The sequence below is a fragment of the Protobothrops mucrosquamatus genome, unplaced genomic scaffold (genome assembly GCF_001527695.2).
Source record: "Protobothrops mucrosquamatus isolate PMUCROS unplaced genomic scaffold, P.Mucros_1.0 scaffold_194, whole genome shotgun sequence".
Lineage (NCBI taxonomy): Eukaryota > Metazoa > Chordata > Lepidosauria > Squamata > Viperidae > Protobothrops > Protobothrops mucrosquamatus.
In genome coordinates this window covers 180517-199360 of record NW_015386270.1, presented here as the reverse complement: position 1 = coordinate 199360, position 18844 = coordinate 180517, and the positions used below count along the sequence as shown (strand labels likewise).

The window sequence follows — 18844 nt, the reverse complement described above, 5'->3', positions numbered from 1 at the left end:
ATAAGAGACCACCTCCTCTTTATGATGGGCAGAGATGAAAGGTATTTTTTCCCCTTGAAGTTCCTCAAATATAAAATCATAGGCTTCAGATATAAGCTTGGGGTCATAAGTGAAAGATTTAAGAATAAACGAGGTTGTAGAATATTTTTATAGGTATGCCAGAGTGTGCACTGTGTGGTTTACCTAGATATGTGTATGTGCTTGTGATGTGGGTGTTTTCTGAGTGTCACTGCCATAGCTTCTGGGAAACAGATATTCTGAAGTCTTGTGGGAGTGCCAATACATGTTTTGGCACCTCAGTTCCATCCCAGCCTTCTTACTAAGCTTTTTTTTAATTATTATTATTTCATCATTTTGCCTGGTGATAAACAGCCACACTGGCTCATGCAGGCCTGGACACGAACAGCTTCTTAGGTGACAGCCATTTTACCATGAGAAACACCCATGATGGATTCTCCAGCTTCCAACTGGTTTCAAAGGATGAAGGATCAAGCTGAAGCAAACTCTCCAGAGTGCTTGGCAAAGGATCTTTGTCCTCACATGTGCCACTAAATCCCACCTGTTTTCAGTGGAGACCCCTAGGATCAAACCCACAACCAACTGCATGTAAGGCGGGTATTTTGCAGCCAGCTAAACCATTCCTGGTTGAACATTATTTATTTAATTAAACAGCAGGTCCACCTAGCTCACTGTGGCATTTGGTGTCAAGGATCCTTTCCCGTCACTCTTCCAGACTCGAAGTAACCAAGGATTCCATCAACTTTGCTGCTGAGTTATGACATTTCATCATCAATCTATTGCCTTCCAAAGTTTGGAGATACTTTAAATAGGAGTTGCCAAAAGGGGCCTCGTTGTCCCTTAAGGACTGGCTGAGTAGAGCCAGACACACTTCAGAAACTGTGTTCGCCTTACCACAGCATCCAGGAAGTGGATACACCGTAAGAGTTCCAGCCGGGTCTCACAAAACTGTCGAAAAAGCAGTCGGCCGATGGGTTGCTTGTCACACAAGCTGCTGTAATCTCGTTCTACAAAGGAAGATATGGAGAAGGAATTATTGTCACTTGCAAGTAGACAAGTTCTGGGCCATGGGCCTCTCAAGAGTGACCTTCTTACTTCAAATGCAGCCAATTGGAATGGCATTTTTTAAAGCCGGGGTGTCTGACTTTGGCGACTTGAAGACTTGTGGACTTCATCTGCCAGAATTTCCCAGCCAGCATGGTTGTAAATATTTGTAGCTAAAGATGCACACAATTCCCCAAAGAAGAGGGCTATTTTTAGATTTCAGATCAGATCATAGTTCATGAGATTCGGATTTGGATTTGCTTTGCTCTGAAGCCAGAATTATCTGAATGTCTCTCAAACAATGAAACCAAGTCTTGTTATGAGTTTGAAGTCCATGGTGTGTGCTAATTCAAACACGGTTTTAAACCACAGTGTGCTTAACATTGATTATTAAAATAAGCAATACTTCTAACCCATTAATTATGATTTCAAAATGACAACGGCTGGACTCATTCTATAAGCGCATAACGAACAAGCCACATTATTTTTTTTAGTGTGATGTGTGAATACAGATGATGATGCTGGAAATTATCATTACACACCTGAATTCTGAGCATATGAAAGGAGAAAAGAAACTCTAAATCCTAGTTTGTCTGTTTAGCTACAAAACTGTTCAGCTTTGGGATGATGCCTTAGCTGATCCCGAAACGCAAATTCTTCAAGCAATCGCATCAAACAAAGAGGACATTTTCCAGGACATTTCACAGTCCTGAAAAATAAAACCTGGATTCTCACAACTTGCTTTTCAGGTACTGAGAAGGCCAGTTCTTTTTTGCACTTAGGTGCTCATGGTGCCTTCCACATCTGGTTATCACAATCACGTCCTGCCCATCTGCCTTTGCCCAACTCCTTCACATTCCCCATTTCACAAACTTTCCCTTAGACTCTTTTGCAAACATACTTTCAAGCAGTAGGAACATGTTCCCATTTGCATCCCAGCATGTTCTTTCTGGGAACAAACTGAAGTATGAGAAGATGGGGGCAGACCCAAGAATCTCTAATAGTCTGCAAGGACTTGGGAGAACAGTAAGCTTACTTGAAGTCAGAGATCAGACCGCACAACCACCAAGGATATTAAATTACTTTTTATGTTGATTCACTTTAAAAAAAAAAAAAAGCTCTCAGAAGTTGTTGGAAAGAGATGACTTGAAGATGATTCGATGCATAAAAATCACACGGTAAGCATGATGGGAGTCATTTCCAACTTCCCTCTGATGATCAGTATAGTACAGCAGTTATGTGTTGCATTAGGAGTGGGAAGACCTCTCCCCCTTCAGTCATTAAGTCACAACGACTTTAGTCCAGTAGTTCTCTGTTATCCCACTTTATTTTTCAAGTTCAAAGCCTGGCACCTTTTCGCGTGGGGTCATTTACAGGTCAATCTATGTCCGGATGTTCACCAACCCATTTGGCTTTCCATTGGGAATTGATGATATATGACAGTGATGGCGAACCTTTTAGAGACCGAGTGCCCAAACTGCAACCCAAAACCCACTTATTTATTGCCGGGTGCCAGGTGGGTGTGACCCACTGGATGGGCGTGGCTGTGCTCATGGCAGACTGGGTGGGTGTGGCCAAGGTGGGTGTGGTCACCTCGATGTTGCTCGTGGGGAGGGATGCCTGTGGGGGCCGGGCAGGGTTGGGGGAGATCCAGGGGGTCTCTGGCAGGTGGGCGGTGGGCAGGAGGGGTGAGGCAAGGCAGGGTGGGGGTGCCATTGTCGCAGGGCAAGGCGAGGCAGGGCCCAGGGCGGCTGCTGCCTGACACCATTGGCCCCCGCACACAGAGGCCAGTGAGCGCATGGGGCCGACAGTGTCCGTCAGCAGCCACAGCCTGCCAGCCCATCGACCAGCGCACTCTGGGGCTCCACAGCCCATTGCCAGCAGTCCAGAGAAACCGCCTCTGAGCTGGACGGCCGGCCGACAGCTGAGGAGGCGATGCAGTGGGTTGTGCCCGGGAAAAGGAGAGCATGTGAGGCCAGGAGGGATGGGACGGGACGGGGGCGAGGGAAACCGGCCATACTGGGATGCATCCGGCCATGTGAGACCTCAGCGAGTTAGCAGGCGGCTGGTTGAAGAGGGATGGTTGCCATCTCCAGGGCATGGTGCACGTGTCCACAGAGAGGGCTCTGAGTGCCGCCTCTGGCACGCGTGCCATAGGTTCGCCACCACTGATATATGAAATCCTACTTTGATGAGGCAAGGGAAGCTATGCTCATCACCAAGAGCCGACTGGTTCCGTCTCATGCTGCACTTACCCAACCCTTTCCGGAGCTCATCGCATTGGCTGATGTGGGGGAACTTGAGGATCTCTCTCCATTTCTTGCTCCTTCCTTTCCGTTTCCCTCCACCTCCTGCGAATCAGAGAGAGGAGAGAATGATGAACGTGAATAATACAATGGCTTATCATGGGTTGATTTTCTGACTCTGTTTTATCTTCCCTTGAGGACGGCCAGGATGATGTTGGTTCCCTTTGATTCATGCAGTGCAGCACAATACCAACCATAGCAGTCAATCCTATCCATCATGAACGAGAAGAACATCTTGGTGTGATTTTTGCTCAGTAGAGTGCTATTATTTAACCTAGTTATAATCTGAACAAAGATTATTTCTTATCATGACGGTTTGGACTGTGCAATGATCTCTTTAGAATTTGCAACCTCCCTTATATTCCCATAGATCAATTGAACCCAAAGGAAAATGGTTGCACAAAAATAACTTAAGGGTGAAGTAAAAAACAAAACAAAACCGTCTTCCTCGATGGAAGAAAACCTTCAAAAAACCGAAACTCGATGATTAAGTGCAAAGCAAAGACTGACTGCGAGTGTCAAACAGCAACCCAGAGAATTCAAAGAAGCAATTTACATCATCTGACACATTTCAACAAATCTGTTTGTCAGGTGCAATAACCACAAGCTCCTTTAAAGTATTTTTACTGACACATAAAAGGTGGCCTGGACAGACTAAACAGGACTTGGCATCTGCCAGATTTTTTTAAAAAAAAAAATTTGGCACGAGGATGATTTGTAGAAACACCCAGCTCTCTGCAATTTACAGCTCTTTGTAGGTCTACTTTCAAACAAGGGGTAGGCAGTCTGTATTCTCTTCCCAGATTTTATCTAGCTGAATAGGCTAATATGGTGTTTCTCCACCTTGGCAGCTTTATAATAATAATAATAATAAAGTTGGAAGGGACCTTGGAGGTCATCGAGTCCAACCCCCTGCTCAGGCAGGAAACCCTATACCATTTCAGACATATGGCTGTCCAGTTTCTTCTTAAAAACTTCCAGTGTTGGAGCATTCACCGCTTCTGGAGGCAGGTTGTTCCACTGGTTAATTGTTCTAACTGTCAGGAAGTTTCTCCTTAGTTCTAGATTGCTTCTCTCCTTGATCAGTTTCCATCCGTTGCTTCTTGTCTTGCCTTCAGACGCTTTGGAGAATAGCTTGACTCCCTCTTCTTTGTGGCAGCCCCTGAGATATTGGAACACTGCTATCATGTCCCCCATCGTCCTTCTCTTCGTTAAACTAGACAGACCCAATTCCAGCAACCGTTCCTTATATGCTTTAGCCTCCAGTCCCCTGATCATCTTTGTTGCTCTTCTCTGTACTCTTTCTAGAGTCTCAGCATCTTTTTTACATCGTGGTGACCAAAACTGGATGCAGTATTCCAAGTGTGGCCTTACCAAGGCATTGTAAAGCCATGGAAATTTGCACAAATGAGATTTGGAGAGCAACAGGCATCAAGTATGTGCAACTATCTGAATCACGGATGAGGGGAAGAGTTTCCCTCCAGACCTTCCCATGAAGGGTCCTGGAACTGGATAAATGGCCATTTCAAGCAGAGGTGACGTGTTAATTCCCACTGCTTTTCAATATATTATTTCTCCTTGGTTTAAAATAATGCCCGAGTCAGGCTTATGATTTGGCATGATCTCAAAAGTGATGAACTATATAGTCGAGCTATTGTTCCACCTCCAGAGGCTGCTTCGCCATGGAAACAGGAGTGCACTTATGGTTCTGAGTGCTTGAATGAGAACATAAGTGCTTTACTGGATGAGATCAAGGTCTTCATGGTCCAGCATTCTTGGTCAGAATCCCAAGGATCAGAAAATACTAGACCAGCCTTCCCCGATTGGTATCCTCCTTGTAGATGCCTCCAACATACTTCGAAGGCACCAAATAGTCATTAGATCATTTGTGAGAAGAAAACCGCAGGGGTCCATCTTGAACCTATGGCTTGCTAATACAACCTACTCTTCACCTCTTGCTTGTCTCTACGCTGCTTGTCAACATTCCTCTCCACTTCTGTAACAAGTTAAAGCTTTTATATTTTTGTCCTCCTGTATCAGCAGACTTCCAGCCTATTGCGGATAGCTAAGCAGCACTCTGCACAATACAGAAATAGAAGATTGTATCTCACTGTATAGGTTGTCCTGACAGATTCTGCATGAGATGACATTTCCCATTGCACAAACACGGTTCCCCTTGGAAGAGAAGTTAAATCAAGCCTGGTCCCTGAAATACTCTTTTTCAAGGAGTGTCTTAATCAAGTTAACCCCAAATAACAAACAGAAGGAGGAAGAGTTTAGGTATCCCAAGCATTTAATACATATTATCTTGATCTACTTATAATAACTAAGACTATGTAAGGCATTTGAAAAGGGCGCTTGCAGTGAGTGTTGGCATGAGTGAAACAATCTACCCCCAAATATTCAAGTAGCCATATTTTTAGGAAGGCTCAACAAGGCTTCTCTGATTGTCCAGAAGTGCAAGTCCACGCACAGATAACTTTTTTTTTTTGGACTGCTGGCAAAAACAAAGCAACAAGTCCTGTAAACGTTTACATAGACAACCAATAAAATCCTTTGAAACGTTTAATTGTTTGCAAAGAATGCAGCTGCTTTGACAAACTGAGGAAAGGTGCTTTTATTCTCACTAATGCAGTTAGGAAAGTACTCTCATATTTTACAAGGAAGATTCTCTCTATATTGTCCTGGTGGTTGAGGCAATGGCTCAGATTGCTAACTGAGTAATTTTGATCCACAAGTAAGAAGAGAATCAAGAATCTTCATCAGCTTCCTGCCTAAGCATGGGGTTCCTTCCAACTCTATTTTGTTATTCTGATATAAATCTAATGAAACAAATATGGATTGGAAAGCTCATTACCCAACTCCCACTGGATTCTTTGGTGAGATCTTCTTTTTTTCCTGCTTCTTATATTTCAAAGCAACTTCAGGGATCAAAATGCTCATCATCATCTAATCATCTAATATGCTATTAGCCTTCGATAAGATCAGGTCAGATAAAAATTGGGAGAGAAATATTGGTAGACTTTCCTTGCCTAAATATGCCTCACGTATTCATAAATGATGGTCTGTTGAGTAAAGCACCCTAAATGAGTACGCAGATCCCACTATAAATCAGTGGTGGCGAACTTATGGCACAGGTGCCAGAGGCGGCACTTGGAGCCCTCTCTGTGGGTACATGCACTGTCTCCCCAGCCCCGCCTCCTCCCATGGCCCCCTCCTCACCAGCAGCCCCCCCCAGAGGAGAGTCGCCCCTGGGCACAGCCCACACGAAGCAGCACAGTCAAGGACATAGTAGCCGGGCAGCGGGGACAAGACTCCGCCATTGCACCCCGTCGCGCGCAGATGATGCTGCGGGGCATGGGCGGAGAGCATAGCCACCATGGTGCTGCTGGGCTGCCTGGGTGATCTGTGGCAGGCCATGGAGGTGGTGGGTGGCCCAGTGGGCAGGGCGGAGCGGGGCGGTTTTGGGGCACTCGGTCTCTAAAAGGTTCGCCATCACTGCCATAAACCATACTTTTCAGACTACACTGGCTGGCTTTCCACAACACAATCAACACACTCATCATTTGTGTCCTTGCAGATGATGACTGCAATTCCCAGCAGCTTTAGAAGGAAGAGTTGGAGTACTTCAGTGACATCTGGAGGGCCATTGGTTGCCAACTGTCTGCTAAACCCACACCAAACAAATCCTATCGTGACCTAGCACAATGGGTGAACCAACGCCAATGAGAGCCCAATGTATGGCATGGTTGAAAATGAAATAACCCTGTTCTCATGCAACTGACACGGTACACTAGGACTCATCCTTATCTCTCTCAGCCTCACAGTTGTGATGACAAAAGGGGAATAGGAAACCACGTATGCTACCATGAGACTCCTAGACAAAAGGACAGACACAAATGAAATAAATAAGAGAGGAAGGAAACAGAAACCACTTAAGCGCTTGTTCTTCTAACGGCAGCTGCTTCAGGAACTACCTTCTAAACTTTTCTCAGGGTTTTCTAGGCTCCAGGAGGGGCTGCTCCATTCCTGCTCTTGTAATAAATCTTTTCCCTTTCATAAAGGATGTCCCTTCAGTAACCTTGCTGGACCAATTCCAAGAGCTGAAGAACTTCACTTTCAGAGCCGATTCTTGGAGCTGAAGACCAAAGGTGGTTCCCACTTCCGCCATGGACAATGCGTCCCTCCTCTGGTCTCACCCATTAATGGCCAACAAGCTTCCTTATCTCATCGGCTGCCGTCTGGAGACTCCCGTCTTGTCCAAGACAATGCTCTTGCATGGACAATGCAGACGCCTGAAGTTTAGGAAATTCCCCGGAACGATAGTCCACCCAGAGCATGAAGCCACTCACAAAACATTCACATACATCCTACAGATAGTCCTCAATGTACAGCCACAGCTGAGTCCCAAATTTCTGTTGCTAAGCGAGGCAGTTGTTGTGTCTCATGTTATGACTGTTTGCCACAGTTGCTAAGCAAAACCCTGCAGTCATTAAGTGAATCTGGCTTCCCCCATTGACTTTGCTTGTGTGGAAGCTGACTGGGAATGGTGATCACATGACCCCGAGACAGGGCAACGGTCATAAATATATGCCAGCTGCCAAGTGCCCGAATTTCAAATATCAAATTAATTAAATGCAAATAATCTGATCGTTCCTTGTGCGTTTGGTAATGTTGCCTTCTGTCATGATAAACATTGCACTAAGATAGCACATTTTGGAGTAGTTTTGCATCCAACATTTTTGGCAACTGCGCGTGGAACCTTTCCTTTATGGATTAGAATTGATTATAAATCTTAACAGTCAATGTGTGTGAAAGCTTAGCCAACAGTTTGCTATTTACTCTATTATCGTGACTTCGAATCTAATTGCTGTTGTTCCTCCATTTGCAAAGGAAATTAGCTTGACTTTATGTAATTTCATCCAGTGGAATTCAAGCACCCCTAGTTAATTTCAACACTCTGTTTGCTCAGCTGCATTGCAAGAATACAATAGAAAAAAAATCCCAAAGTTTTTCTAGGTAGTGAAAATAATGTTGTTAATTGTTAGTCCCTTCCTTCTCTTGTGAAAATTATAAAATACATCATAGATACAAAACCACAAATCAAACTAGCAGGTGCCCCTTTAGACTGTCAAACATGGATACCAAACCTTTTGTACATCCAGTCATATTAAAACCTCGGCTCAGCTTCAGCATGTTTTAAGTCCTGTAATAATCTCCTTCCATCTGCTCTGCTAGATGGCAAATTCAATAATAGACCATGCCTTGGTAGGCAAGTAATCGTTGAAACTATTAGATGTGTCCTCTTATTTGTTTGGAACATATTTCATCACTCTTAATGCATCTTCACGGGCATTCAAACGGTTGTTAGATTTCTACCTTTTCCACAGAACTTTGTGCTTATAGAATCCGTTGGGATATTTTTGTTGTAAATGGGATAATATATTTTATAGTACTTAAAAATAAGAACAAGGGACTGACGAGGGATGAGAGAACCCAATGAAAATCATATTCACCTTTATTTGGGGAACGGAAAGGGTTTTAAACAATGTTAGGCAAACTGAGCCCCCCCCAACAGATATTTGTATCTCTCCAAGAAGGGATAAATTCCCCAGATTGTGGCCAACATCTGGGAGTGACAGATTCCTTGCTCCTTTTAGTCATCTGAAATAGATATCAATGCTGATATCTTTACGGCTGTTATCTTTAAGGAGTAACACTCAACATATTTTAAAAGCCTACTGCTATGTGTTTAATATCACCTGCTCTTGAAGCAAAACTAAGAGTTAAATTCCATTTTCAGATAATTTAAAAAGAGAGAGAGAAGAGGGCAAGAAAAATAGCCATCAAATCCATATGCAGAGAATTATCACTCATATCTGTTCCCGTGAGAGAATCAACCTGCATGCTGACAAGATCTTCCGCACCTCTTCCTCCTGCTTTTATTAGGACTCCAACACCCATCAGCCACAACCAGGCCCAAAGACTTGATACATGGGTTGCCAGGTGCGGAAGATCAGACAACAGCTTCATTGTGTTTTAGTCTACTCATTAGAGCACCAGAATGGAACAGAACATAGCAATCTGTCTGCACTGAAAAAAAAAATTGCTAATTACCTCTTCCAAAGCAATGTTGGAAGTTATGATTCTGGAACCTCTGCCAGAATCACCTGGTTTATTTTGCCAAGAAGGGATATTCAACGCAGAGGATTCAGTAGCTCTGCTGAGGGACACCTCAAACTGGAAATGCCTGAAATACAGGATTTATTTATTCTCATATATATATATATATATATTGCACCAGCTGTTCAGCGATTTCTATGCTTAGGAGAAGGGTTATATGTTGTGGGGTGTGGTTTTGTGTGTGCGTATATTTAATCATTATATACCATTCAGAAACACCTGTGTGAGAAAGTAGGGAAATGAAGTCCTGAAGATTTTTATTCTGCTGGTCATTGTCAACTATGGGGCGTGGTGCTCATCTGTGTTTCAAGGCCATTGAGACAGCGCTGTCCAAAGACATTACCATGGTCATCTGGCCAGCATGACACCATGGAGCTTTGTTACCTTCCCACCAAAGTGGTACCTATTCATCTACTGCTAGGTTGGCAGGAGCTGGAGCAAAGACGGGAGCTCACCCTTTTAAGTTGCGCTCGGGTCTTGAACCTGGACTGCTAAGACAAATCTAGTGTCTTAACCGCTGAGCCACCATGCCACCCACCTATGCGAGAGGTGACCAGTTTATTTGGGTGGCTAAGCAAACAAATAAATAAAACTGTGACCCTTCAGAAATTTTGGAACCCAGACTCGCATAGGTTAGCAACAGTGTGATGGCCAACAATCAGGATTCATAGAAAGTCATTGCACTTGGTTTCCTGTGTCGAGTCATCTGCTTTGCTGTTTCCTCCTCCTCCTCCTCCTCCATCTTAATCTTCTTCTACTTTCCCTGTATGGCTTCTAGCTTAGTATCTTGATGTAGTCAGATGTACTTAAATTGCCAAGGCTAGATATGGAAGCACCTACATTTATTCCTCTGTTCCCACAAACAGGCTTGGGTTAGCCACCTTGGAATCTTCTGTTAGTTAAACCAAACAAGTCACTGGTCCATAGGCTGAATATATGCAGGGAGGCTGAATTTGCTGCTAACCATTCCAAAGGAGCACTGAACAGTCTTAGGGCATCCGAATGGGAATATAATCTCCAGAATTTCTTGATTCTCTCTTGTCCTAGCAAAGAGCAGAATACTCATTGGTTTTGGCCTTTGGGAAAAGTGAAGCACCAGACCTCAAAACAGTATCCTCTGGATTTTCAGAATGTTGCAAAAAATAACAACACCACCAAAGCAACCAACCCCTCAAGTATAATATTCAGGATTGGGTGTGAGAGAAGGGATGGAAATCCCTGGATCTTTTAAACTTAGAATTATTCAAAAGATTCAGAGGCTCTAGTTACCACTTATGCCTGAGACAAGTGCTTTTTTTCCTTCACTTTTTTTGGCGGGAGGTGGTGGTGGTGGTGGTGAGGAGACTGCTGGGGAATGTGTGTGTGCAGAAGACGGGAGATGTATGGATTTGATTTTCTTCCCTTGCTCCCCCTCCTGCTCCCCTCCCTTCACAGCCTAAATGCCTCACTTATGAAGTAATCCCTGTGGAGATATGACATCAGCACTCCTCAGGACAGCTCAGAGCTGGTGGCTGGCCAGGCAGAACGTCTTCCGTCGAACGTTTCCCATCCAAGAGAAAGCGCCTTATGATGTCAAGGTAAGCCAAGCAGGAAATGCCGACCCCACGAAATGCACATGGCTCCGTCACCCCACCGATAGGGTCTGAGAGCAGCACAGGCCTTCACAAAACTTGTGGAGAGTCCTTGTAATTCGGAGCCCTCCAGGGAATAGGCCGGGCAAAGGCTTCCTGTTGGAATCAATTCACTTCCTCTTTTATGAATAGGCTGAGCGTCAAGAGCTGGAATGGGCTCCTTTCAGTAAATACGCAGGACAGTCCTGCGCGCCTCTGCCTGTTCTGTCTCGCTAAAAGCTACTGCATCTCACACCAGTGCAGAGTATCCACTGGAATGCTGGATTCAGAAGGAATGCGTTAGTCTTGGGAAGGGGTCTCAAACTTGGCCACTTTAAGACTTGTGAACCCACTTCTGGTTCACTACTTTCGTGGACTCCCCAAAGACAGGTAATTAGGGCTTGTAAATCATGGCTTATCTCTCCGCCTGCTGTGCATATCCAGATACCAGGCATTCTTTCCTGGGTTGTCTTGATTGGGTAAAAGGGGCTATCGTTTTGGGTTTTTTTGCTTTTTTGGAAGCAAACCATGTCCAGGATCATTCTCATTCTCTTTTGATTCTGGCCCTCTCGAAAGAAAGCCGGTTAGTCATCAGTGTAAATAGGATAAAGATTTCCAGCTGCAGTTTGGATTAAACCAAGCCTCCTTTGCCAGATGAAATTGAAAACAACCCACTACGTCAGCTTTGCAGTGATGAAAAAAAAAAAGAACAAGAAAAATCTAAGACCAGCCAAAAAGCGCTTGGAAGCCTCCCATCACCGTATTTTCCAACCTGTAAAGGAGTAACACGAGCTAAAAGGATTTGGCTGGAAAATCCCAGTCTTTGGCTTTCTTAACTCTACTTACGCATGGTGAGGTTGTTCAATGGACGTTTGGACTTCCTCTTCCTAGCTCGCAACAATAGCTGGACCCAGGCTTGCCAACTTTTAAAGAGTTCTTCTCCTCCCCCAAATCTTACCACCACCACCCATCTCCTCAAGGTCCCTTCCGCCCCTCCGCTTTAATAGAAGCCTGATAATGATCTTATTAAGAGCTATTCTTACCTCATGTCTGTCGTCAGCAAGAATTCTTGATAAGAACATAGACGTCTGGACATTCTTTTACATATTTCAAATTGAGGGTTTTTTTAAAAAAGGGGGGGAAGGGTGGGCAGGGTGATCTCTGCCAGGTTCCATTTCCTCTTTCTGTTCCTTGTATTGAATTTTTTTTGGGGGTGGGGAGACACAATTTCAGAGTAACACAGGTCTAACCCAGAGGAGGACACAGCCATCCACAGATGCTAGTGGTAGGGATCAATATGTTCAATGTGTTGACAATTGTGTACGCTGAAATAAACAGACCTCAGAAAGGCTGAGCGACAAAGAATTGAGGCCTTTGAACTCTGGTGCTGGAGAAGACTCCTGCGAGTCCCTTGGACTGCAAGGCGATCAAACCGGTCAGTCCTGGAAGAGATCAACCCTGACTGCTCTTTAGAAGGCCAGATCCTGAAGTTGAAACTCAAATACTTTGGCCACCTAATGAGAAGGAAGGACTCACTGGAGAAGGGCCTAATGCTAGGAAAGATCGGGGGCAACAGAAGAAGGGGATGACAGAGAATGAGGTGGCTGGATGGAGTCACTGAAGCAGTAGGCATGAACTTAAATGGACTCCAGAAGATGGTGGAGGACAGGAAGACCTGGAGGAACGTTGTCCATGGGGTCGCGATGGGTCGTACACGACTTTGCAATTAACAACAACAACAAGACTGTATGGACTGAGCTACTACTGCGTCTGATTGAGCATGCTGGATGAACCCACGGTGCTTTTTCAACCAATCACAACTAAGCAAATTGCAAAACAAAAACCCAACCCATTTCTACAGCTCATCAAATTTTTATTAGTTTATCAGGATATAAAATGCAAAGGAAAATGTAAATAATGGGAAACTAGGGGAGGAAAAAAGGGAAGAGGAGAAAGTGTGAGGTAAAAGAGGAAAAAAGAAGAAAAGCATTGAAATCTGACTCTTTTTAGCATAGTAGAATAAGATAATAACATTACAGCCTCAGCGTTTTACTTTTCCACAGTAATATACACTAGCTATTTCTATAACAACAAAAACTTTTATATGCGAGTAGTCCTTGACTTACAACTGAGCCCAACATTTCTGTTGCTAAGTAAGATGTTTGTTAAGTGAAATTTTGCTCCATTTTACAATTTTTCTTGCCACAGTTATTAAGTGGATCAGCGCAGTTGTTAAGTTACTGACATGGCTGTTAACTGAATCTGGCTTCTCCATTGACTTTGCGTGTCAGGAGGTCACAAAAGGGAATTATATCATCCCGGAAGACTGCAACCATCTAAATTTGAGTCAGTTGTTCAAGCATCTGAATTTTGATCATGGGGCTACTGTAGCGGTCCTAAGTGTGAAAAACGCTCATGAATCTCTTTTTTCAGTGCTGCTGTTATAACTTTGACCGGTCACGAAATGAATTGTACCAAGTCAGAATATCTGTACATCCGCCCAGTCCTGTCTAGTGCAAATGGAGTATTTTCCAATATCTCTAGTAAGAAGAACTCTTCCTGTCAGTATGATTTGATGATAATACAGTTTTTCACCTACAGTGTATTGCATCTTTTCCCAATTTCACACCTTCCTGATGTGTAGTTATACACACTTCCAATGTCCTTGGCTGCAGAATTGTAAGAAATATAGCAGGACAGGGAAATCTGTTGTTTTGCTTTAGCATCCAGAAAATATTATCAGGCTGCCTGGTATATCATTAACTTATTCTCACCTGGCTAACAGGATTGAGAAGTAACTGACGAAAAAGACTTTCTTGGCTGGAGAGGCCGAAAACTGAGATCAACCACAGGGGTTCATACAGGGAGTCCTTGACTTATGACCAAAACTGAGTCCAAAATTGCTGTTGCTAAGCCAGGGGTCTTCAAACTTGGCCCTTTTATGACTGGTGGACTTCAACTCCCAGAATTCCTCAGCCAGCGTGCCTGGCTGAGGAATTCTGGGAGTTGAAGTCCACCAGTCATAAAAGGGCCAAGTTTGAAGACCCCTGTGCTAAGCGAATTTTGTTCAGTGAATTTTGCCCCATATTACGACCTTTCTTGCCACAGAGGTTAATAAGTGAGACACTGCAAGTTGTTAAGTTAGCAACATGGTTGTTAAGTGAATCTGGATTCCCCACTGATTTTGCTTTTCAGAAGGCTGCAAAAAGTAACTGCATGATCCCGGGACCGTAAAGATGAATCAGTTGCCAAGCATCTGAATTTTGACGATGGGGATGCTGCAACAGGTGTAAATGTGAAAAATGATCATGCCACTTTTTTCAGTGCTGGTGTAACTTCAAGCAGTCCTTAAATGCACTGTGGAAAGTTGAAGACTACCTTACTAGGTTGAGAACTCAAATACTGTAGGCTAATCTGGGTTTTAACCCATTAAAGTTGGGAGATCCCTGTGGCGAATAAGTGGTCTCTAGATTTTTGCACTGTTGTCTATACATAATACTGCAGATTAACTTCCTCATCCCCATTCAAACGGTCAAAAGCAGTTAATAGAAGCCAAGGCTTCTATTGATTATGATTAATGTAATAATTAAACCCAACTGAGGAAGCAGCTCACAGGTGGACTGCTGCTGAAAGGGTGAACACAACAGCAAATGCCATTGTACATCACTGAGGTCCTACAGTTTACCTAGGTTGGAATAATAACAACAGAACCCTTGGTAAAGACCTAGAAACTTCAAGCTGTTCAACAGCTGAATTTACAACATTGTTGTTGTTTCTGACAAGGAAGTTAAAAATGGAATGATAACAAGCAAAAAGGATCTGTGTATGACTCTTTACGTCTCTCCCCATGCTTTGGAGCAAAGCAGATTAATGGTCTGTGTCAATGGCCTGCTGGGGACGTCAATGCTAACACCCACATTTACTTCTTGGCAGAGGAATAGTTGTGGAAGTTTCCTGGCTCCCTTCCCAGTGATAAAGCAGTGTTATCAGTGATCAATGCTGCGGTTAATTTGGCAAACTCAATGAAGGAAGGAACGAAGGAAGGAAGGAAAGAAGGAAGGAAGGAAGGAAGGAAGGAAGGAAGGAAGGAAAGAGAAGGATTTCCACACACCTCTTGAGTTAGCGCTGCCCAAACAAATGAAAAGGCAGAACTACTATACAGAACTTTCCCCCTAATATTTCATTAAAGGAATAAAAGGCTGATCTGCTGCCACCATTTTGGCCTTCCAAAAGGCCTTGAAGACATGGCTATGTTAACTAGCCTAATGGGGACGTGGCACGTCGGAGGTGACTTAATGGAATAGAAAACACCCCAATTCCTCCCGGTGCGCTCTTTGCTCCCTCCATCTCCATCCTGCTTAGTTTTAAATTTAATTTAATTCTTAAATTTAAGATCTTTGTCATCCAACCTTGACCATGCGAAAGCTTTCAGGTTGGGAAGAACAGGGATTGCTTCCAAGTGCCGCCAAGGCCTCCTGCCTACGAGAGGGCTAAAGTCAAAACCCAGAGAGATTGAACCACAAAGGCTACACATTACTCATGTTTCTCCCACTCAGGTGTCCCCTTGCTATTACTCTTCATATCTGGGATGCCAAGAAGGGCAGGAGTGGGCTCCATGGGCATCAGCTCCGAGGTGAACAGCAGCAAAAGCCTTAAAAAGGCTTACAGAGATATAGTCATGTTTTCATCCCTGCAAAGGATGCTATATTAAGATGACCAACTTTTTTACAATGAGAAGGAGGACACAAATAAATTGAAGGAAAAAAAGTGAGTCTAATGTGTGTGTGTGTGCCGTGTCATGTTTCGGTAAGAAGTAAACAAAGTCACTTGCGTGCGGCGCATTCTCTCAAAACAATTCTCCTGTGCGGAGCGCATGCGTCTCATAATCGCGTCTCGCCTCATTGTACCGAGCCTTGACGAATCGTCATGTCAAATACAAATACGTCACATCACACGCAACGGATCGGATCGGCATCGATCGAATATGGAGATTTACAGATTAGTCTTCAAATGTCGAAAAGGAGGACATGTAGGAGGACATCTTTCGAGAGAGGACAGAACTTACAAAAGGAGGACTGTCCTCCCTAAAGGAGGACGGTTGGTCACCTTAGCTATATGTACAGCCTAAGTTTAAACCAGAGTTTCATAACCTGGCCAACTTTAAGAGGCATGGACTTCAACTCCCAGAATTCCCCAGCCAGTCATGTTTGCCAAAGGAATGCAAACTGAGAAACTAGTTTAAACCATTCTGTCGTCAATTTTGTCCTAGTCCAGAATGTTCACTTGCCAGTGTAATCGGCATATCATGTTTATTATGCTGTGTTGAATGTAAACTCAGCCACGAGACTTGATCAATAAACCACACCTACCTTTATGGGTTTATAAGCTCATTTGGAATTGTAAAAGACTGTTGTTGGCACTCTCGTAAAGTGATTGCGATGGAGGATGCGACTAATTAAAAAATATTCATATGCTAGTAAATGAACAAAGCAATGGGCTTCGTCGCTGCTATTTTATTTTCAAATAATGTCCGTGTATCTAGTTGAAATGTCTCAGGGTTCCATTTGTCATACAATATGCTAACTCCCCATTCGTGTTTCTAAATTGAACAACACTAAATAAAAATATAGGGCAAGGATTTTGGTAGATGCCAAGAATTGTGTCAAAGTGAAAACTGTCACCCCTGGGTGCCATGCTGTGGATCAAGGGTGAAATGTAAACTAGAGAGAGACCAGATCTAAAGAAAAAAGCCTATTGGGTAAGCCAAGGAATAATTCAAATTTCAATAAGCTCTCTTGGACCATTTATTCATGGCTGTGTTCCCACAATGCATTCAAGACTGCTGAATTATTATCTCAGTACCATTATCATGCTGTGCTATAAAACACTACTTACAAATCACGGTGGTTCAACCCCACATTACTGCTTTCAGCAATGCGTCTATCCAGAGCTCAAACAGGCACACACAGAATTAAATATTTGTAACATAGTGGGAGACTCACACGGAAAGGTTAATGGATGTGTCTTTATCACCGGTCATTAATTAGAGGGAAAAGAACACCAGTTATAAACTCCTGAAAGGGAAGAAAGATTAAATATGTTTGTCCTTTTAGAGCCTGCACCTCTCTGACAAAGTTTCACATGATTACGTCCATGCTGTTAGGAGTACAGCCCGATCAACTCAAAGCACATCCTCACCGTTCAAGAACTCAGCTTCAATTTTCTATGATTCAACAAGGATCAATGGGTCTCTTCTAGAGAAGTACCTGCTGTATGTTCCATTTTTGTCCTTTGATTTTTAAGGATTAGTTTTTAAACCTTTCCGGAATAGACATTTCAATAGCAGCTTCATAGATTCCCTCCCCCCATATACAGCAATTGTATTATTTGCACAATTAGAACAAATAAAACAAATCCATAGCATTAGTAATAATGAGCCTCAGTATGAGTAATCATGAGCTGTAAGCCTATAGAACACGTTGAAAAAAAACCACCTAGTGCTACTATTTAATCATGTCTCCTGTTTACTATTCTCTCTTTTTCCTCTGCCAAATTTGAGTTGTTAGTTCTTTCTAGGCAGTGACCCATCCACTAATTCCATAACAAGAAGGGGGGGAAAGTGTTTATGTGTCCCTATTTCTCTGTTTCCCACTGTAGATCTGGCTTCATCATCTCTTTTAAAGTGCTCAAATAATATTTGAAAAGTAAATGGAAACCTATTTCTACCTTAAGAATTCTATATGATGCAAACCCAGCATAGTATATAGCAGTGGTGGCGAACCTATGGCACGCGTGCCAGAGGCGGCACTTGGAGCCCTCTCTGTGGGCACACGTGCCATCGCCCCAGCCCTGCCTTCCCCCATGGCCCCCTCCTCACCAGCAGCTCCCCTAGAGGAGAGTCGCCCCCCCTGGGCAGTGCAGCCAAGAACATAGCCGGGAAGCAGGGACAAGACTCCGCCCTTGTGCCCCATAGCGTGCAGATGATGCTGCGGAGTGTGGGCGGAGGGCGTGGCTGCCATGGCACTGCAGGGCTGCCTGGGTGATCTGCGGCGGGCCATGGAGGCGGTGCGTGGCCCTGCGGGTGGGCGGGGCAGGGGGTGGGCAGGGGTGGAGCAGGCAGGGTGGGAGGTGGAGTGGGGGCAGGGGGCGGGTTTTGGGCACTCGGTCTCTAAAAGGTTCGCCATCACTGGTATATAGAATAACAGAGTTGGAAGGACCTTGGAGTCCTTGTTTGAAAAGGACACCCTATACCATTTTGGACAAATAGTGGTCCAATCTCTTCTTGAAAACCTCCAGTGATAGAGCACCCACAACTTCTGGAGACAAGTCGTCCCACAAATTAATTGTTCTCACTGACAGGAAATTTATTCTTAGTTCTAGGTTGGATCTCTCTTTAATGATCTTCCATTCCATTCCATTCCATTACCCATGGCTTCTTGTCCTGTCCTCAGGTGCTTTGGAAAATAAGTCAACCCCTCCCTTCTTTGTGACAATCCCTCAAATCCTGGAAGACTGCCATCAGGTCACACCTAAGGCACTAGGTTTTATTCCACAAAAGATGCTCGAATTCACCATCTCTTTACACAAGGTATGAGCCCAATTACAGTCTTAACTACTGTATGATTCTCGGACTATACTACCCATTTTGGGAAAGAAAACTTTCCCGTGGCTGAACAACCAATC

At 43.9% G+C, this 18844-nt stretch overlaps 1 protein-coding gene across 1 annotated transcript in view; it reads right to left on the bottom strand.

Annotated features, from left to right (window-relative positions):
• The window catches only part of LOC107295358 (G protein-coupled receptor kinase 5-like), a 65126-nt gene that overhangs the window by 24001 nt on the left and 22281 nt on the right, over positions 1-18844 (bottom strand). Inside the window, exons 2-3 of the mRNA XM_029285879.1 lie at positions 3318-3413; positions 913-1025 (exon numbers count right to left, since the gene is read on the bottom strand). Coding sequence (XP_029141712.1) covers positions 913-1025; positions 3318-3413 — 209 coding nt within the window. The remainder of the gene's footprint in view (positions 1-912; positions 1026-3317; positions 3414-18844) is intronic.